The following is a 22728-nucleotide window of genomic DNA, read 5'->3' as shown; positions in this document are numbered from 1 at the left end:
GATCGGTTTTCCTCTTAAATGATCTGATAAAAAAACGTTACTGTTTTCCTTCTGGGATGCAGCTTATAGTTTGGTTTAATGTCCAACACAATGTCAGTTTTGTTCTTGTTCTAAGATCACAGCTTAGATTGGGAATTTTTCCAGAAAACTCTCAGGGGTGAAAGTTTTCCTTTATTGATCCTTTATTGGTGCTTTTTAAACCCAAATGGGTGAAATGTTCCACCTTTTTCTTCAGTTTAGATTTAAATATTTCACTTTGACCTTTTCAGGGTTCTTGGAAATCTTTTAATTTCAATTAGATGTTTTCAAAATTTTGTCCTGAAAAGCGCTTAATAATCAAACAGCGCAGTTTTGCAATAATTAGCAATTTATTGTTCGACTAAAAGCATAAATGTGGAAAACAGTATTTACAGTTGAAACAAGATAATTTAAACACACAGATACTTTTTCTTCTTTCTATCTGAAGTTAGATGAGACCAAATTTATCTTGTTTTAGGTTAGTTAGAAATACCAAAATTATTTCTGTTTGCTAAATGTGAGAAAACTTGACAAGAACCAGTCAGGTGTATAAGGTGTGTGAGAAACATAAAATTTTGTTTTATTTTAGTTTATTTTATTACTGCTGTAGAACACAGAATACTAATATAAGACATTAGTAATAAATTGTCTTTCTTTTACTTCATTTGTACTGCTTTTTGAAAAACCTACCTTGAAAAGTGCTTGAATTATGGAAACTTTTCTTTTTGCCGTCACTCCAGGTTTCTTGTTTAGCTTGTTTCACTCTTGCTCTGGTTATTAGTTTGATGGCTTCAGTCACCATGTGGTTCAAGCAGCTGCACAGCTTCAGGCTGAACTGAAATTAACCAAAGACTTTGGGCTATTTATAGAAAAGTTATCCAAAATAGTTTTGGAGGTTCTCCAACCTTATCTGTGTTTATCATCTTGTCTGCTATGAATGTCTGAGTTTTGGAGAGACTCCATTGTGTTTGCTCAACTTTGTTTTTGCCAACAGCAACTTTGTTCCTTCAGGAAGATTTTTGCTTTTTCTTGTACAGACTAAGCTTGTTTCATACCAATCCAGTCAGTAATTTAAATATATTTATACATGCACAAGTTTTATTTTACTGGAGTGTCTCTAAACAAAAACAACTTATAGTCCTTATACTCATACAATTACACCATAACCAGTTGTTGTTGCTTTCTACAACCTGCTGGTTGTGGTGGCGCTACACCATGAATCAGTGAAGGAAACAACACGAAAACCTCTGAAGAACAAACTAACGCAACTTCCTTTTTTGCAAAACGTAAACAAAAAATGGAGGACTGTCAGATTTTAGTGGTTGGTAGGATTTCTCTTGTCTTTGGTAAAATACCGAGGGTCATTTCTTCCGCTAGCCGTGCGTTTGTTTTATTTGTATTTACCCAGAATACCCTGTGCTATAATCCACGTTTGACTTTTGGAGCTGCACCACAGTTCACTTCAGCTGAACTAAGACTGATGTTTTTAGGCGGACCAAAGTTTGCTTTCTTTGTCCGTATCAGTTTGATTCACAAGAAAACTGAACTGTCTCAACAAACAAACCAGAATTTGGTTAAACTGGACTAAACATGCCTGCTGTGAATTCATCTTAAAGGCCTGTAAGAAGAAATAAGGGGAAGGTTTAGTAAAGAAGCAACACCAACGTTCCCCTCTGAATATTGCTTAGAAATTCTCCCCCAAAAATGATCTTTGGTTTGATTAAAATGGTCTAAAGGTTACATTTAAACTCAGATAAATTTTGAATCATTGTCTTTGATGGAAAAAGGTCGTAAATTATTCACTTGAAGTAAACGTTTGGTTCTAAACCATTTAGTATCAGAGGCACCAAATGAAAACAAATACAATCCTCTGGATTATTAACATATTTTTACAAAGTTCTCCTTGATTTGGATCCAGACTGAATACAAGTTCTGGTTCCTATTCTTAGAACTGTAGAGAACAAAGACTGAGCTGATTTGGCACAATTACTGCAATAATACTTGAAGCATCAAATCGTACCAATCGTCAAACATGGTGGCACAAAGTGGATGGAATAATGAAAAACGACTGCCTCCAAAGTTTTTACGTTCAGCCAGATGTTTAACTTTGACAACTCTGGATGTTCCAACAGAAATAAACCAAAGCTCACATTGGAAGTGGTTTTAGAGAAGCTAACGCCAGCTAGTGTGAAACATCTGGAGTGTTGACAGCCTCAGCTCAGCCTTAATACTGGAGTTTGGCCTTAAATTCACTAGTTTGGATGTTAGACTTTCAACTAGATGATGCCAGAAGCAAAATGTGTTTTTCTGCAAATTGCTAAGGATTGTTTTGTCAAATATTAAATTTTAGCCTGTGTAATTACAGAAAATCCACATAAATCCAGACATGTACAGCCTGTTTTTATAATTCATTGACGTCATCTGTATAATCTACCCAAGAAAAGAAGCGAAAGAAAACACCAAATGATGATATTCATGTACATAATGAGTGTAGGTAAAATCCCTCCTGGAGCCATCTAGGGTGTGCATAAACCAGTATGATTTCCCCTTACAAGAAGATATAATTAGGCATTTAGTTGCCTAGTTTTAGTTTGCACAATCTAGCTTTTAAAAAAGTGCAGCAAACTTGCTTCTCTGCTTCTCTGCTTACCACCAGGGGGCAGTATGACGTCAGAAAGCAGGCGGCTCCTCAGAATGCTGCCATCGCCTGAAATCTCTTGCACATCATCCTCTTGGTGGTGTCAAGCAGACAAGGTCAAGCACACAGAGCGTTTAAAAATGAATTAATCTCTCACTCGCTGTCTCCTTCTCTCACAGAGAGGCGAATCAGACCGCCGGAGCTGGAGAGCTCACACTCAATCCCCCTTTTTTCTGTTGCTTCATGGAGACCAGAGTAGAAGACAGCTGATAGGTCATGCAGTGTATCTGAGAGTGAGATGAGAGCACATGTTAATCTAAACTTTACATGAGAATGAAATGCTCAGTCTGTTTTATTATTCGAGAAAGAATAATAAGAAAATGCTGAATTCTTGGATTAAATCCAGATATTCTAAAACCAGATTTTATTGCAATAAATATGAAACCGTAAAGGTGACATGTAATGCATAAATCTATGGTTTATAAAAAACATTTTGCACAGAATAATTCTTAAATAATGAGATGTAGTCTGTTTTTTGAGTTTCTTACAGACTGAGCCATTTTAGGGCCTCTTGTCACTTTAAATCCGAATAACCTGCTGCTGGCCACGCCCCCTAACTCAAAGTTTACACTTACATGTGAAAATGGCTGCAGACGGGTAACTATATGACTTAATATCTTGGAAAAGCAGAAGTAGAGGCTCCTACACAATCATCAAGATTACAGTAAGTGGTTGCTGGATGATAAGTCAACAACAAAACACTCGTCTTTTCCAGCAGCCATTGTAATGCACATAAAGTGGTAAAACCAGCTGACCAAACTTGCTCGAGGTACGCTTTGGTTGCCAGGTGATAGGCGGAACTCCGCTGGGGTTGCTAGGTAACGGGCAGTGACGCTGCATTCTGATGGTTTTTGAAAAGGTTCATTTTCCAGACACCAAAAATTGTAAATTTATTGCCAAAAATACCAGCAGGATGTGCTTTTTTTGTTTGTTTGTTTTTTAAGTGCTTGGGTTGTTTTTAGAAGCAGTTAATGGAAGTACCAAAAATTTGGCATCATATTTACCGTGTAATGGTGCAGCTTTATCTTCATCAGTGCAGTTGCTTTGCTTCCAATAAAGTAATAAAGTAAAGCCACACTTTTGTTTGCTCTCTCCTTACCAGCAACTGATACCCTTTGTGGAGGACGACGGCTCCAAACATGAGGACCGATCTGGCGGGCAGAGCCACCTCACCAGCGAGGAGAGGAGAGAAATCCTGGAAGTCAACAAGGTATTATGTTCTCTATCGTGGTAGCACAGCCGTGTTTGTGTTACGGGTTGGGTTTCCAGTCAGTGCTAACACAAGATAATGTGTGAACAGTAATTACAGGGGGAAAAAAATTAAGTAAAGTTTCCACATTATCTTCTAGATTACAAATGGAAATTAAGCATGAAATTTCTTCCAGGCAGGTAGTGTGAAACATTAGCATTGATTTGATGTCTTAAAGGCCGACTTGCTGTTGTTTGGATAACGTGCAGCAGAATTAAGGGGCTACGCTTGGTTAACTTTATTATCTGCTGATAGAGTTTGTGTATTTAAATGAGGTTTGGAGGCTACAGGGAAATGCTATTAAATGCTAATAGGGAATTTATTTCTTTTGAGAATTTCAGCGACTCTCAGCTGTCTGTGCATTTCGTTGCTGTGCAGGTGGTCGCACCTGGGCTTGTGGTTTGCATTCATAATCCAGAACAACATTAAACCTGATTAGGTTTTTTTCCTCCTGCTGCAAGAGACGGAGCCCGGCTTCTCTGTGGCGGTTAAAACTTAAAGCAAATCCTCTGTTGGGGTTTTCTAATTGTCCTTTTCACACAAACTGCTTTCGTCCCTCACTCCTAGACACTGCAGAGAAGGAAACTGTTTATTTATGTGTTTACTGAAGGATTTAAGGAGACTATTCTCCCAGGAGTCCACACCAAGCATTCCAAATTAAATCACCTCTTATCGACATTATAAAACGACATAATGGCATTTCATAAAACTCAACTGAAGTTAAATAAATTACAAATCAGCCGTTACAAAAAACACAACAAAATACATTGCTCACAAACTATTCCAGCAATATACAAACTAAATTAAAAATAAAAAAAGATAAAACAAATAAATATAAATTCAGCCATTGCATTAATTAAATATTAATTCAATCTCTTTTACAGATGTTAACAGCCATTAATGTGATTTCAAATGGCAACATATTCCAAAAAGAAATTGCTCTGAAATGGTGACAAGTGATGCCAGCTCACATATTAGCTGTTTGCACATGTCTAGACTTTGAGTAGGCCATTTTTTTTGGAAGGAAATTGTGTAGTGTGAGTTAGAACTGCATTTATTTTTCCTTCCAAGGTCAAGGGAGTATTTTTGAATTTAATTAATTGTCTTAGGAAGCTTTTGTTCAAATTGTTTTGCATTGTAAAAACATTATAAAGTTGGCAATTGTGAAACAAGCTACAGACGTTACATGTTGTCAAAAGCCTCTCTCAAAATCACCAATACACATCAAATAAGTTGATCCATCTCTCATTTACTACTAATTAAAGCAACTACCGGTGGGTTTTTAGTTGTGATTTTAATGAGTTCAATGTTTCAGCTGTTTTGCAGTTTTCTGGGCATTTAGTTCAGATTAGTGGAGCATAAAAATTAACTGCTGCTTCTCCATGTTTTCTGAAACTAGAAGACTTGCCAGGTCTGGAACAGCAGATCTTTAATGTGTTGTGGTGCTAAGCCATTCAGTGATCTATAAACTAACAACAGTATTTTATAGTCGTCCTAGATTTTTCTTTTTGTTGCAGTTTCACTAAAGATAAATGCATGGAGAAGTTTCTCTAGATCTGGCCAAGACATTAATCCTCTAATCCTGGAGATGTTCTTCAGGTGATAGAAGGCCGACTTTGTAACTGTCTTTAAGTGGTTCTGAAGGTTCAGATCCAAGTCCATCACTACTCCCAGGTTTTTAGTCTGATCGCTATTTTTTAGTTGTAATAACTGAAGCTGTGCATTGACTTTAGATTGTTCCTCTTTAAGTCCAAAAATAAATAACTTCAGTTTTGTTTCTGCTGGAGAAAATTTTGGCACATCCACACATTTATTTGTTCTAATCTGTTCGCTTCTCATCTGTTTGATGCTTGGATGGGTTCAGAGTCACCTGGTAATGTAGAGCTGTGTATCATCTGCATAGTTATGGTAGCTAATATTCTTGTCATAACCTAATTTCTAAAGGAACCGGCAAAATTTACGTTATTACTAGCTGAAATATTTGTAACATGGGGAATAAATTATTTTTCACAGGAACGTATACTTCCAAATCTTTCACTCGTTTTTACCCTGATGTCTTTTCAGAGCCTAGGAAGGAAATCATAGCCAGCTGCGTTTTAAATATTAATAAGACAGCAGCAGAAACTGGATTTTTCTCCTCCATTTCTTCCGACTATGGTGTTCATTTTTGAGCAGTTTTCATGTGTCAGACATCAAACAGACGTAAAAGCTTTTTCAGCTTTATTTACTGTCAGAAATGCTTTTTCTCGACTCTAATAGAGAAGCGGCGTTGTAAGACTGTGAAGCGCTGTGCTGGGAGCTTTTCTTCAAACTGACATCGTGTGTCAGTCAGCGCTGAAATGTCCTGGGAGTCGAACGATGCAGACAAACAAGGTGAATCTTGGCGCAGAAAAAGATGTTATAATGACTGACATGGGCTCTTGCAAGTTAATGAAAGAGTCAAAAGAAGAGAGGTCTTGTAGACAGAGAAAATATTATTCAGTTCTTTTGAGTTTAACTGAATTCATGGACTTATTGATTAGTGCGGTAACCTTTGAGCCGCCCCTAAATATTAGTCTAGTTCACTTTTAATTAATGACTGAGGTATTGTGGGAATGGATTTTATTAACATTGGCTGTCTTCAACTTCTATAATTGACTTTTTCTGCATTAATTTACATTAATTTATTATGGAAAGACAATTTAGATTCATCCTAGTGGTCTTCTGTGGGCTTTAATTTTAGTGGAAATAAATTGAGACATGTTCCTTCTTGTGGGATTCTCTAAGGTTTCCAGAACGTCTTCTTGAAAATTGTCTGCCTCTTTACTTTTTTATGCGGTATTATGTGAATTTTTAAAGGAATAAGCCACTTCACATCAATCTGTGACTGATTCTGGCATAAAAAGGCTTTTAAACTCAAGGTAGTCTTGAAATAACAGACAACTTGGCAAAGAACCAATTTTAAATTGGATATTTAGTCTCTTAGTTACTAGCAGCCTGTGACAACGACCCAATTGTTCTCATTTCTTTAGTTGAATCAATTAAAAATAACAGCATGGTTTGACAGAGGAAAAACGGTATTATGGTTCTCGGCTAAAGACCTGGCGTTTCTAAGCCATGTCTTATAAACTTTGTTTTCTGTATGTAGATTTTTAGGACACATACTGCTTCTTTGTCCTATAGCAGTTTTTCTCTTCTTTTTGGACCGCACTGCAAACTTTTGTCGTTATTTTAAAAAGATTGAAAACTCTTGGCCTCTTAAAATGAATCAGTGAAGAAATTCTTTCTGGGAGTAAAATAAAAAGAGATTTGTGAAATACATAAAAAGCATTTTTACACTAAGACTAAAGGAGATTTGAAACCTGTCTTCTATTTGAGTTCATAAAAATTCAGGATCTTTATGTCAGAAGTTTGATTAGGTGCAGAGTTATGATGTAAAATTTGTATAAACTGTGACCTGTCCATTCAGACTGCACATGGGTTAAATAATCTGATTTGCATCAGATTTTACTACCACATGTTGAAGCTGCACAGGTGGGATATTTTTGGAGGGTGAAAAGATCGGAATAGGTAATTCCCACAAGTCTGAACCGGAAATGATCCATGTGATCTTAGTAGGCAAGCGCAACACGTAGCGGACCCATGGCTTTGAGACCAACAACAAGAAAATATGTGGACACTCTTGACCAATGTGTGAGGAGAAAGATGCATGAACAAAATGGCTGCTGTCAGGATCGACCTGAGAAAGAAAACATGTCGAGCAATGTGGATAAGCTGCCTCTGATCTCAAACTACGATATAGTTAACCCTCTCAGGCTCAAATTACTTGCAAAGACCAGCTAAGTAGCATTTAGCTGTTGCAAATCTGCAACATCTAAATGCAACACTGGAGAGGGTTAATAACACCCTCTCATGAACACAGCGGTGGTTGATTAGCTAATTTAAACTCCTGCTCTGCTAGTCAGTCCGTCTTTGAGTCGCCTTTTTATTTTGTTAATGGATCTGAAACGCACTGAATTTTGCAACACCTTATAGAAACAATAATTACTGATTATTAATTTCAACACGTTTTATTGATTTTTTAAAATGATTATTCTTCAATGAAGCTACAAACATTTTGTATCTTAGTGAATATTTTGATAAGCCTGTCAGAAGAGAAAGTGCTGATCTCAGCGTCCTGGAGGCCTTCAGTTTGTCACCTGCTGCCGAGATCGACTCAAAACCTTCGACGTTTTGAGCTCCCCTGGTTTACTGCTGTGAATGTAGAGTTGGGAACCGAAGCCCCTAAGCTTTTTCTTGAATACTGTTTTTCTGTATTTGTTTTTCTTGAGGCATATCAAATGTTTCACTCTGTCGTTATACAGTGTCCGCAAATAAAGTAAAAAAAAAAAGAAATCCCCCTCCGCTCACCCCACTCGCACGCAACAGTGGGAGTTGCGTGCGACTCAGGATGAGTGAAACAGTGATGTCACTCATCGTGTCTGTGACATGATTGGTGACTGTCTATAAATTCCCAGATTGCACAGAGAGATTCATCTGCAGTTTTAGTAGGTTTGACAACCAGCCAGTTGAGGTGGCCTCTGTGGTGAGGTGTTCCGGGCACATCCCACCAGGAGGAGGCCCTTAGGAAGACCCAGGACCCGCTGGGGGGACTGGGAACGCCTTGGGGTTCCCCTGGAGGAGCTGGAAGAAGTGGCTGGGAAGAGGGAAGTCTGGGCCTCCCTTCCGAAGCTGCCTGAACCCGGATAAGCGGGAGACGACGAAGGAATTTGGAATCTCCTTTTTCTGTTTGCCTTTGGTTTTATATCTTCTACAGTGTAGCCATGTAGGAGCTTCACAGCCTGAAATCGATGAACGCTTCTAATCAATGTTTACATGGCTTTGTAAAGTATGTACAAACTCTTCATAAGACTGGCAGAGTACGTACAAGTAGTAACTCGTAGCTTTTATGCTGTAAAATGCCTAATCCCTTTATATTTTACTCGCAAAGAGAATTTCTTCACAGAATAATTTAAGAAAGTCGAGCATTTTCAATTTTTTTTAGAAATAACGATGACGCGTTGCGCAGTGCAGTCCTAAAAGAAGAGAGAAACGTCACTGGTACAGAACAAATAAAGGAGTATGCGTCCTAAAAGTTTATACCCAGAAAACAACGTCTGTAAGACATGTCTAGGAAACGGGACCAAAGATCTTTAGCAAAGAACTGTTTGAGGCTACATGTTCGTCTTAGCTAGCAGGTAATTCAGCTTGTTCATCGGTAAATACTACAGTAAATGTTACTATTTATTTTAGTGTTACACACAGGTGAGTAGGGTACTCAAATTGTGCTTTAGTAATAGTTATAATGTATTTATGCTGTTTATAAGTTAGACAGGAATGATGGGAGCGTTAGCTCTAAGCTTGTGTTGTTGTTTTTTATCGTTGTCCTAGCAACTCCTTATCAAGTGCCTGTCAGTTACAAAGTTCAGTGTGACGTCACATGGGAACTACTCATTGGGCGATTCGAATTTGGGCGGGAAAATCTGATTTGGGTCAAATTTGTCTGCTGTGGCTTTAAAGGTTTTATGTACTGAAAAAAAAAGTGATTTGTAAATTTGTTTAGAAGTAAAATGTAAAGGGATTAGGACTGGTTTAAAACTTATGGTCTGTATTGTTCACATTCTGTCATAAAATAATTGGTTAAAACATTTTTAGATGCCACACAGAAGAGGGAAAGAGACTCTGGTATTTCAGTTCCACCATCTCTACATGCATAATGTCGGATCTTAACTGGTCAATATGGTGTTGTTTTTATTAAGTCACCCTTAGTCAGACATAAATGTGCCAAACTGTGACTAAACCTGAACACTTTGATCGTTATTCAAAACTTAGATCTTCAGCCAGAGGCAGATGGTGTGGATTTTATTTTTTAGGATAACTTCTATATAGAAGAAAGGAAAAAAAAACAAAACACAGGCAATCAGAAAACATGGGTTATGCTGAGACATGCATCTCATATCATAAACTTTAATGTGCAGCGCGATCTCTAAACTCATGCTTCTTTCTGGTAGAGGTGGGTAAACGACGTGCCTGTGGTGTTTCTCTGTTGTGTGGCGTTGCTTTGTAGCAGGCCGAGGTCGTTTACATGTGATTTGATAAGGACTGCGGCGCTCAAGGGCAACACTTTAAATCAAAAGCTGCAGACTCAACAACACATTTCAAAGGCCATGGGAATTTGATGAGATTTTTACACAGTGTAAAGCAGAGGTGGACAACGTCTTATGCTTGAATCACTTATCCTTGTTGGTTGATAAATTCAGAAAGATTTCCGCTTCATTTGAGAGAGATCCTGCTTTTGAATTTTGAGCTGTTTCCCATTTCATTGTAACAATGTTGGTAATTTGCTCTTGCTGGTGAAATTAAAGTCCCACTCCAGTTGCAATTAATTAAATTTAATCTGTTTTTGCCTTTTAAAGTGGCTGGCTTTTTATGCTGCAGAGAGATTTTTTATGAATATTTAAATTCTTCCAACATATTCACTCCCTGCAGTTTTATAGTTTTCTCTGACTGAAAATTTCATTAATCTAATATTGAATTATGAAGATCTTCTGACAATAAAACAGTGATTAGTTCTTCTAATAATCTCCCAGCTTTCCATCCCTGAGTGGCGACTTATTCTGTAATTTTATACACAATATTAGAAGCAGCTGTTTCTACCCATTTTGAGAATTAGGACAAAAACTCGTGTTGGTTATGAAACAGCAGCTCCACGTATCAAAGCCTTAAAAACTAAAATCACGACTGGAAAGCCAAAGAGAAGAAGTCATTGAGGAAAAAAATCTTATTGGATCCTCTATATTATTGCTTGTAGCCTTTAGCTATCTCTAAAAATGTTGTAGTTTTGGTTCCACTGATTTTCAAGGTAGAACAAGCTATTTAACGTAACATTTATTCAATAAGGCAGACCTCCAAGGCTTGAGAAGTAAAAAGTGCTTCATTGATTGTAGAAATGAATAAAATGTTCTGTATAAAACCTCTTTTGTGAAGCGGTTCATAGTGTTTTGTAGTTTGAAAGCAGTAATTTACATTGATGGTGGATAGATAGAGTTTCTCTGGGAAAGAAAGAGCCTCAATACTAACTGAATAAAAACATTTTATGTATCATAAATAGGCTTGGTTTTTATTAGGGGATAACTTTATGTTTCCAGGGTTTGTACAGCTGCTTTAAGTCCTTTAAAATCTACATTAGTTGTTTTCACTTGAAAGTGCTTGATATTCAAACTGCACAGTTTGAATATTTGTAATAAAATTCAATCAAATGTTTGATGGAAAGCAGTTGAAACCAGAAACTTTCATACGCCGTAATAAAAAGGCAAAAGCACTTTTTTTTGCATCTTTCTGAAGTTTAATGCGCTGTGCAGCTGATTTCACCATGCAGGGCCGGTCCAGTGTCTTATGGGGCCCTGAGCAGAATTTGACCTGGGGGCCCCTCGTCCTCTAATAACACCATCATAACTGACAGGGTTTAAATATAGATTTAATCTTGTAATTTGCTGAGATGTACATGTGATTAAACTGAGCTCAGACAAAAAGATTAAAGTCATAGCATCAGATGTTAGCTTTAACACAACAATCTAACCACAAAGCTTGTTGTAGTGATTATTATTGCCATGGTAATAATAATGGACGGTTTTGTGTGGGTGTGGACACAAAGCCGTCCACACCCACAGATAACATGTTTCGACCATGTTGTCTGTGGTCGAAACATGGTTACTTCTTTGAGCTACGTCAGCTGTCTGTGACATATTTCTTATAATTTATGTAGGTTTGAGTTAAAATACATTGTAATATATCACCGTGACTGGAGGCTCCATCTTAAATATGCAACTGGTTAAAAAAGATTGTTAAACTTTGTAGGTTGTAATACTGTGAAAGAAAAAAGAACATGATATTATATGGCGTTTATAAAACTTCATGCTTAAAAATATATGTTTTGTGGAAAACAAACATCAGTATGAAGCATGGATTTTTAGTTATACTTATTTTTTACACTTTCAGAAAGTAAACTTGCCAGTTCCTTTAAATGTTAATTTAAAAACTGAAACCATAAAATTAGATTTAACAACACTGACATTCTTGATAAACGTTAAAATTCTAGATTTATATTCTGTGCGACAGTGTAGAGGGATCTAAGCTTTGGGTCAGTTCATTACATCTCTGGGATTTATTGTGCAAAGAAATGTGTGTTGGTTTTAATTTAATCTATTTTTTTGTTTGTTTTTTTAAGGGTCCATATTTGTGTGTTGAAGTCTTGTCAACAATGTCTTCCAGTAACATATTATTACCAAGTCATATTCCTACATTTCCTGTCAAAGTGATATTTTTTAATATAAAAACACGATCGCCCACCAGGCTTTGCAAATTTTCTTGGGCAAAACTTGTATCATACATTAACATTTATTTGTTTTTCTTTGAAGTATTTTATTAACATACATGTAGTTTTGCGTGTTTTTTTTTTTTTCTTCTTTTCCGTGTCATGTTACTGGGAAAAGTGGACCAGCATCTCGTTTTGCGCCGTCTCATTTGCACAGACCTTCATCCTGCACTCCGTGTTGCTTCATCACAGCTGCACAAGGTCAATTTGAAGGGTTGGAAATTAATCAACTGGTGAATTTCTGCTTGTGTTGTAGCAACTCTGCAGAATAAAAGAATCTCTAATGTGTTCAGAAAGTCTTGCTCAGATAGTGTGAACTTTTTGAATGTGTGGGAAGGAGAGACGGGAATTAAAAAGTAACAAATTAGGAATTAAATGAGGACTTGATCATAAGAGAAAATGCTTTGATTTGTTGGCATTTGTCATCGGATTATTTTCAGCCCTGGATTAGGTTTAATCTCTCTCTGGGAAGCATCTACATCAAGATGACATTAAATCACTGTGTGCAAATATCAGCTTTGGGTCAGTGAAACCCAGATCCTGCATAAATGCAGGTGAGATAAACAGCCTGCAGCCACACACCCCACCTGCTAGTATCATCAAAGTTTAACAGTTATAAATTGTAAAACAAGGTAGAGACTCGCTTAAACTCAATGGGCATTATTTAGCAGAACTTTAAGGTATTTCTAATCTTTACTGAAACAGCTTTAAGTGTGTTAAAGGTAAGAAAAGGAGTTAGATTTTCTTTCTGCACGTGCTTTTTAAATGTGCATGAGCTGAAACTGTTGGTCTGTTTGTACTAGTGCGCCAAGCCGTCTGTTTGCTGCAATGATAATAATCCAAAGTCAGAAATGTCAGCAGCAGAGGTAAGAAGTGGTTATTTTGAGAGCTCAGTTCCCCGGGCTGCTTTTAAATGTAAACACTACAGTAACATCACAGCGAGCGAACCCTGCAAACTCCACCGCACGCAGCCCAGTCCAAAAGAAACAGCAGCGTTCCCCACAAAGCCGTCCACACCCACAGAGAGAGCGCCGGGACGCTGCTTAAGTAAATAAACAAGCCAATGCATGCTTTAATAATTTCAGTGCTTCAGCAAATACTGACACAGATCCATCTGTTCTGTCAGCGAACGTGAAGCAGATGTTGCTTTGACCGCCGTTGGTATTTGAGGCTATTGTTTTGTAGCTTAAGTGATAACCTTGGTTCTGATGTGAACCTGCCTTATGCAAAGCATTAGGATGCAAATTGATTCTTGTTAAGTGATAAAGCATTGAAAGATGAATAAAAAGAACTAAAGCACCTCCCATTCTTTATCTCTCAACTCTTGAAGTGCTTTTGAAGGCTGTTTAGCACATTAAGTGGATAATATACTTTTTATTTTCTCAATGTAATGTAGAAGACACTGAATCAACAATATTTATGCCTCTCTTGATTCTGTCCTTTCTTTCTATTTAGTCTTTATTCAGTTATCAGTGGATTGGCTGTGTAAAATGTACATTTTGAATGTTTAAAAAATGCAATGGCTGCTGGAAGAGACACGTGTTTAGTGGTTAACTTATCATTCAGAAACCACTTGCTGCGTTGTTTGTTCTTTGTTTGTGTGAGGCTCTACTGATGCTTTTCAAAGACGTATGGCTGTGTAATTGCTCATCTGTTTCAAGCCATTTTTAGGTGTGAATGTAAACGTTGAGTTGCGGGCGTTCATTCTTAAAGGATCTCAAAATAAGCACAACTGATCAGGCTAAAATTTAATTTTTATAGAATGAGTTTGTGCAAAAAATTTCACAGACATGTTTTGCATAGACCATCATGCGTCACGTTTAAATGAATTCTTTGCATTTGAACATTTAAATTCTGCTTTCCAGAAGATTCCAGCTTTATTTTAAACCTTTATCCAGTAACACAGTTGAAGTTGTTTAATCCACCTGATTATGTGCAGCTAAGTGGATGTTGCTTCACAAGGTCAGTTTTTGCAAGTAATTTAAAATGTGTGATGGAGAATCAGAAGATGGTGATTAAAAATACATCAAAGAAAAGGCCGAAGCCTCTTGGACTGTCTCACTAAACAGAAAATCTCAGAACAACGGTGTAGAGATGCATAAAAAAAAACCTCGTCTGTGACCAGAATAAGATGATTTTCAGCTTTTCTGGTCAGTCAAATACTCAAAAACTTTGATTGCCATCAGTAAATGGATTTAATGTCAGGTTTTGAGATTTAACATTTCCAGAAGATGGAAATGTCTAGGTGAAATGAAACACCTTCTTGCTTACATTTTAGGATTTTATACATATAAAATAATCCATGGTTTACTCAGAAGAATAAGACTAACGTATCAGATTGCTGCAGCTAGTTTAAACTGAAATACGTCTTCGTCTTTAAAGAATTGCTGCCTTCCTCCAAATATTATCCATTTATTCATTTGAATATTTTATGTGTTTCGTAGTGTTTAGAGTCGTGCATATTTAAAAACCAAAGCTTCGTCAACAGTCCAGAATGGAGGAAATATCAGCAGCTAAAACATGAAATGAAACCTGCGTAGCAGCCTTTTGAAACTTTAATGAATCTCTGCACCTCCTATGAAAGAGAATAAATTATAAGGCCAATCTATTTCCTCTCTTGGTGAGAGTCTTTCTAGCTAAACAATGTGGTTTATTAAGAACAACAGCTTGAGCGCCACTCGGCTGTACAAACACGTGTCCACAAATATGAGCCAGACAGAGAGAGACGAGCAGCATGCACTGGTAAAAATCATTATGTTGCTGCTTCTTCGTGTAACAAACACTTGTTTACTGGAGCAATGAGGTAAATGTACCAAATATAACTTCTTTAACAAAAATCTATATGCTGCAGTGGCAGCTGAGGAAGGGAGTCATTTATTTGACTTGAATGTTTCATTTGTCACGCATCCTGCCTTTTATTGTGCAGTTAAGCTTTAAAGCACCAGGTAGAGACGATGCACAGAAGACTTCCTGAAGTATCACTTGCTTCCTGTAAGTAATGTCTTTAAGTGTGTTTAATACATAAAACAGAATTTATTACTTTATTGTTGCCTTTACAGTCTTGGTGGACGATAAATTGTCCCAAGAATTTTTGAGATAAAGGATAATATTGTTTTTTGGAGGCTATTTTAAAGGAATATATCAGTAATGACACTCGTTCTCATAGACCAATACATTTTAAATCCTAATCAACATTTAGCACTGGAACTGGAAGACATTTAAAAATCCAAAATAAACAAACAAAACAACAGAAACGACAAATAAAATTAATTATGAAGTCTCTGTGAACAGACTCGTCCTTCAGAAAAAAAAGGGTCAAAATACCAAACTGATTACTTTTATCATCCAGTTCAAATGGAAATTATTGAGCTTATTTTATCTATTAATTTATCTGTTGCCGTCAGAAATAAATTTTAGAAAACCATCGACTTGTTATGAGGATATTGGAGAAGAAAGCTTTTCTGTGTTTGTTGTTGTTGCATTGAAACTGAGGAAGATGATGAAGAGTTTGCAGAATCTGTCTGCACATCTTGCCAAAGGCTCAATGGAGGCAACGAAAAAATCTGCAATATTCTCCTCGACTGCTGTCTTGGTCCAACAGATCCTTCTACATTCCTCATATTCCTTGTTAGAGCTTCAAACTATTTTATTTTGTTTTATGTTTCCAATTAGAATGAAATAAAAAAAAAAGCCTAATTCTTCTAAACTCTTGATTGTTCACAATTTGTTTCCACAAAATCTCCTGTACTCATTTGGAAAATTTTCCGAGGCTTTAGTTCAACTTGGAAAGACTCCAGCAACTGATCCTGCATGTAAACAACCAGTTGATCAGGCAGCACTGCATCTATCCAGAGTGAGAAAATACATTTAAAACATTTTTACTGGGAAAGAAAAGAACAACTAGTGCGTTTCTGGATTATATATTTAATCTACATGCTTGCTAAAACTTAATTTGATTGTGATATTCTTTGTGCAACACATCAGTTAGTATGTTCTGAGTTTGTGTCCCTTTCAAATAAAGTAATAAATGGAAATGAGATAGTAGTTCTTGTACTATTTCCCCTTAAATGGTGCAACAATTTGAGCCTGCAGGATATTTTTGGGGGTACGCACAAAACTATTTCCTGACCCACAAGGGCCCAACCACATCCCCAATGCACATCATGTGCGTCTCACACAGAAACCACACAAATAGAGGCGTGGCCCGCTAACAGCAAACCAATTCCAGTGTTTTCTTTTTTGTTGTTGTTTTACAAATTATGCTAAATTATAAAGACAGGAAAGCAAAGCTTATGTGGGAGGGGCAGGATGGAGAATCCAAGGTTCAGGTGGTGAGTCAGACATCCAGAAGAGGCAACCATGTTTGCTTCATTTCTACTCTTTTTGCAAATGTTTTGACTAGATTTAGCTGTTTGATTCGCAGTTTTAGTGCGACGCTCAGGAGGGGCGCTGCAGATGTCACGGTCAACCCATCAACTCTTCAGTTTGTGAAACTACAAAGAAACTCATAAACCGGCAACCCCACCAGAACCACACACAAGATAAAAAGCTCTGGTTGGATCCACATGACCACTTCCAGAACTACTGGAGGGATCAAACTCCACTCATTCATTTTTAGCCTATGGAAAAATCGCCAAACCATCAATTAACCTGACAGTAACATTTAGGGTTAGGAACCCCCAGACTCACACAGTGCACCAAGTACATGATTTGACACAAAATATATATTTTTTTTCCACAATGTGAATAGTAAAGAGAGTTAGACAATAAAAAAATCTACAAACAATTTTGTTTTCTTTTAACTTAAAGGAAAATCTCAAGGTATGCACAGTTTTACAGCCATGCAGCTGAAAAGTTGTCCATATGTGCAGATTAATAAGAAAAAGATATAAGGTTCATATTATAGCCATTCATATCAAGTTAATCTGTTTTCTGGGGTTCCAGTAACTGAACTTTAAAATAAAGAAATAAAGCAATCGAACCAGAATGAAATGCAGAAATCAAAACCTGCTTTCAAACAGCACAATTTTCTGTGTCATTTAAAAGAAAAGGATAATATTTTAGTGTAATTAAACCGGACAGCTGCAGCTTTGTTTCGTGGTTTTGTTTGAAGTGTGCCAGCCAAGCTCAGTATCTGCTAATTGAACACTTAGCTTTAGTGGGACCGCTTTGTTTATGTGACGCGCTGAAAGACGATTACAGAGGCATTTGACCAAGAATGAATATGTTATTGCAATATTAACAATTCAAACGTCTATGGATGGAAAAGCTGACTGATAAGTGCTGAAGGCAGACAAACGTTTACGTCTCTGGTAAACAGCAACGACTTTGCTGTTTACCAGAGCTAACGGGGCGTTGCTAACAGGGCGTTGCTCTAAACAATGAAGTCAGTGCGAGGTAAGAAGGTTGGGCTGCAACAAACAATTTCCTCCACAGTGAATAAATCCCAGGTTTAATTTGAGTTCATTGGCTATCCCAGCAGATGTTCTGGGCTTTTTCTTGTGCAAAATGTACATAAAATGTTGCACATTTTTATTTATTTCTCTGATTCCTTAGCCTAAATTAAAACAGATTACACTCAATTTGGCATAAAAAGTTTCTAACATTAAATTATTATGTGGAAGTCCAGTTCAGATCAATATTCTAAAGTTAGTCCTCTTTAGTCATTTTAAAATGTGTTTTTATTTTTAATGGGAAAAATAAGAGCTAATTTTATATGTATTAAGACATTCAAACAAATTCTGACATCAAATTCAAAACTTAAAGTGATGGGAATGTAAAGACATCTAAAATTAATTTTAAACATAAAATCAGGTGTGTTTGTGTTCACTGCAGTTATATACACTTTTGTTTTTGATGCTAATGCAGGACCACAGTAATTTAATAGATTTTAAATTATAATTCAGCAAATTATTATAAACTTTGCTGCTCACGTCTAAGAAATAACTTCCTCTATAGGTGTTTAATCTTTCACAAAATAATCAAGCTTAATATCTAATTATGATATGAAATGTATACGTTTGACTGCTTGTATTTCCAATTTGGATTTTATAACAATGAAACTTTAATTTTTACAAGTGGAACCACTTGTAATCACCTGCATTGAGCTGTTAAAATGCAGCTTTTATTTAAGTCTCCGTATTTAACAGATACAAAACAGATCAATTAAATTTACTATGTTCAAGTGAAATTGTTGTTTTTTGTTTTAGTTAAATAAAAAACTGCACTTTATTGAACAGAATATTCCATGTTTATTGGAAAAGAAGAAACGTGTCTAGTTTGCAGCCTAATTTATAACAAAGTTTCTTTATTCTCATTCTGTTGAGTTTCTATAGATATTGGACCAAACCACATGGAAAACCTGCAAGAAATTGGCTTTATAATCATTTATATCTAGTAAGATCCTGTCTATTATCAAAATGATCAATTATATTCAGTGATATCTTGACCTCAGCTTGAGTTTTAAAACTGTATGCCAATAAGGTGATGGGTGGCTTTTCTTTAATTTCCATAAGATGTAGTCCAGGGCTAAAAGTATCAGTGGGATTAATCATGATGAATTGATCATTGAAATAATCGTCCAGTTTAGTAATCAATTAACTGGAGTATACAGACTCTAAAGGTTCAGTTGCTGACTGCAGTTGCATCCTTTAGCATAAGCTTAAGAAGTGCAATTAAAAATGTTTATTTTAAAAAATTATTTTAGGATAATTTATTTGCATCTTGTATTAGATTTCTAATATTGTGTGAAAAGGCTTTAGTGGTTAAAGAAAAAATATGCAGAATGTGAGTTTTTTTAATCTGAATTGTCAGATGTAGCCCAAACGGAGTCTTTTCATTTCAACAGCAGATAGCAACAAGTAGGGGAGGGAAAGCAGTGCAGTTTTCATTCCAAAATGGTGTCACGTCAAACTGACTGAACCACTGCAACAGTGATGGACCTTTTTTCCTCTTAACCGTCCTTCATCTAATCAAAATGGCCAGGTTTTGTTTTTGAAACCGTGTAACTTTTATTTTCTCATGAAAAAAGCTAAGCTAATTAGAAACATGTTTCTCCGACATCAGCTTTTCGACATTCACTGTACGCTTGGCATGTTTACTGCATTTTCAGCTGTGATTGTTCCCGGCCGGCCAGCTGCATGACAGCAGGGACGACAGCAAGCTTTAGGGAGTATCAGCGGTTAGTCTGATCAGCAGAGTAGAGCTGCGGCGGGACATGGGAAGCAGATGTTTGCGGCCTGGCTACATCTGCTGCAGGATGGCTCCGTTTCAGGGCGAGGAGATAAAATGTAAAACAAAATCAGGCAGAGCGAGGGAGAGAAGGAAGGGTAGGAAGGGGAGTGAATGCCCGAGAAATCTTACCAGATGGAGCAGAGAATAAAATATTTGCGACTGAGGGGGGAGAAAAGGAAAGCATCCTGTTTGCACAAAGGAGAGAAATGGACTGTTCATGTGGGAAAAGCGTTTGAAGATGGATGAATGACCAAACAGATAGCAATGTTGTCAGAGGGGGCTGATATGTGAAGTGAAGGGTAAAGGACAAAGAAAACACTGAGAGGGAAAGAAGCCAAAAGAAAACATCCATGTGTTGCATTTGAGATGAAGAAAACCACATAAAGCAGCAGCGGCAGAGGATCAGCCCGTTTGATGTGAGGGGAAATGATTGATGAGGGTCTAAACTGATGAAACTGAAGGCGACTGTAGATTGTCAGTGTTTGCTCGCCGTCTTTCAGATAGCGTCTCCTAAAGGAAAAACTGTAAACTGATGAAATTCAGCCGGCGCAAGCAGGGGGAGTTGGATGCGCTCTGCAGCAGATTGCTGACAGAGAGAAGAGATTGACGCACAAGTGAAAGGATAAGTCCAAGCACGCTGCCAATTCTCCAGCTGATATGTCAGGCTGGTTCAGCTTCAAATATCGCCTCAGAAATACTGACAGTAGATATTATTTGTTGGGGAAAAAATGGACTTCTGTCAAAATTTCGATCCACTTCCTGCTGCACATAATGAACAGATTTATCGTCAGAAGAAGGGGTGAAATGCAGAGTAACAGGTTGTCAAGAAAATACCAATCTGAGTCTGACGATGGGGCTTTGTATGCTTTGTTCTAATTGAAATAAACGGAGAAGAGACGACATTCTTGTTACCTTTTAACACCATAATAATCACTGTCAAGAATCAAGTATGGTGCATCAAACCATCACTTAAAAAAATAATTAAAACTAAGGAACCCTCTGGTATTTATGCATTGCTAAAATCTGGGAATACTTGGAACCCATTACAAAGAAGAATAAAGGTAGCATTTATTGTATCGTTTCATTTATTGCGGTAATCTTTTTTTCAATAAGAATTTCGGTTTAATAATACCAGCCTTATGTCTGAGGCTGCATTTACTTTAATCAAACTTTAATTCTGGTTGATTTGTGGAGGTATGAATGTTTTGCGAACTGTGGTATGCCTAATAACCTATGTCTTCACCAAAAACAGGAAGTGGACTATAGAGCAGGGCATTCTGGGTAAATACAACCAAAACAAATACACTAGTCTAGCAATAGCAGGTGACAAAGACAAGAGAGAAATCCCACGACCGCTAAAATCTGAAGCTACTGCACTTTTGTTTACATTTTGTGAAGAAGGAAGGTACACTCATGTCTTCTTCTGAGGCTTCTTTGTCTGCAGTAGTGCTTGCTGCAGCGCCACCTCTGGTGAGGGGGCAGAACAGGTTTTGCAATTAGTTTGGATCGTTTGACAGAGCGCAGTGTGAAAGCAAACCGCACCATCTAGAAATGTGACAAATGTTGTCTTTTGTTCCCCAATCAGGTGTGAAAACACCCTTAGTTTAGTCTCAGCAATAACAACAGAATGACGGAGTCGACTGACTCACTCACTCTTTGGTTACCTAGCAACTCTCTCACTCTTGTCACCTAGCAACAACCTGTCGAGTAACTTGCGCAGCAGCAGTTTAAGGTTTTACCACTTTCTCTCATAGCGGTGTAGAAATAAAAAAAAACAATGACCTGGAGTGAAACTTATGGACAATCCAGAAAACACCACTATTTCAAATATTTAAAACAAAACCTAATCAATAATTATTGATATTGACTGAAACGCTTATATTGTGATAAGTTTGTCAGCCATATTGTTCAACCCTACTCCACTCTACCAGACCGTAGTGACCATTGTAGAAATGTTTGCCATAAATTCATTGTAAACATTGTTTATGTCTAAACATTTGGCTGAAAAGAAGCAGAGAAATCAAGAACTATGGGTTTGGAAATTTTTATTAGTTTAAAATGCGTAGAAACTCTACCAAAGCTCTGAAATCTGGGTAAAAGTTAACATTTCAAGCAAAAAAATCCCTTCCCCCCCTTAAGGCTCTCATTGACCCTCACATTCTCAATTTCATCCCACTATTGTTGCTGTGGGTGGCTGGGATTCCCCCCTGGAGCTGGATGTGTGAACAGGTATCAGTCTTAAATATCAGTGCCATCAGGTGAAGAGGTAGTAGGAAAGAGGCGGGCTGGAGGAGGGCCAGATAAATGACTTCTGCATGGTAATGTCTGACTGCTTTAAGAGGCATCCTGGCTGTGAATGATAGCCTTGCTCTCGTTATCTGTCGATTGGGGTAATTGCTGTTTGTCAGAGTCGGGGTGATGGATGGTGACGCAATCTGCCCGGAGTTGGGAAGGATGGAAGGGCAAGGCATCACTTTTCATCACTCTGCACAATGTTCTTACAGGGAAGCTTTTTGATTCTATCTATTTTAATCGACTTGTGTGTGTAGTCTCCAATGTAACTACCTCCATTTTTTATACTTTGTGCATTCTGTACATTCATGTTATTTGGGTTCATGTATGCAAAAGTTTGTTTTTGCATTAAGGTTGCAATGATTAATCGCGATTAATCAGTTATTGAAATAATTGTCAAGTAATTGGTTAATCAGGAGACCAATGTACAGATTCAGGCAATTTTCTGAACCAGCAACATATTCAGAGCAGTAGTGAAGCCCAAACTGTTCAAAATATGTATACATTTTGTCAGCTTTAATCAATTACTAAATTAGTTGAGGATTATTTCATCGATTAATCGGTTGAAGGAGTATAAAGACTCACAACAGGTAAACTGCTGGAAGAGCAACACAGTTAGAGCAGTAATTAAGCCAAAACTATACAAAATGTATTTACATTTTGCAAATGATTAATCATGATCAATCGGTTATTGAAATAATAATCAACTAATTTATTAATCGATTAATCTGTAACTGGAGTATACAAACTCAAAAAAAGCAATTTGATGAAAGAAGCACACGGAGAGCTAATTAATCCAAACATATTTATACATTTTGAATTAAAATAATAAAAAAAACTGTTTTT

The 22728-nt window shown here is 37.0% G+C and overlaps 1 protein-coding gene across 1 annotated transcript in view; it reads left to right on the top strand.

The window, feature by feature from the left end:
• med30 (mediator complex subunit 30) overlaps positions 1-22728 on the top strand; it is a 44966-nt gene that overhangs the window by 6931 nt on the left and 15307 nt on the right. The window contains exon 4 of the mRNA XM_055023715.1: positions 3819-3926. Within this exon, the coding sequence (XP_054879690.1) occupies positions 3819-3926 (108 nt within the window). The remainder of the gene's footprint in view (positions 1-3818; positions 3927-22728) is intronic.

Source organism: Poeciliopsis prolifica, unplaced genomic scaffold (assembly GCF_027474105.1).
Source record: "Poeciliopsis prolifica strain line A6 unplaced genomic scaffold, Auburn_PproV2 SCAFFOLD105, whole genome shotgun sequence".
Taxonomy (NCBI): Eukaryota; Metazoa; Chordata; class Actinopteri; order Cyprinodontiformes; family Poeciliidae; genus Poeciliopsis; species Poeciliopsis prolifica.
The sequence above is the reverse complement of the archived record's forward strand: the minus strand, read 5'-3'. Positions and strand labels throughout refer to the sequence as shown.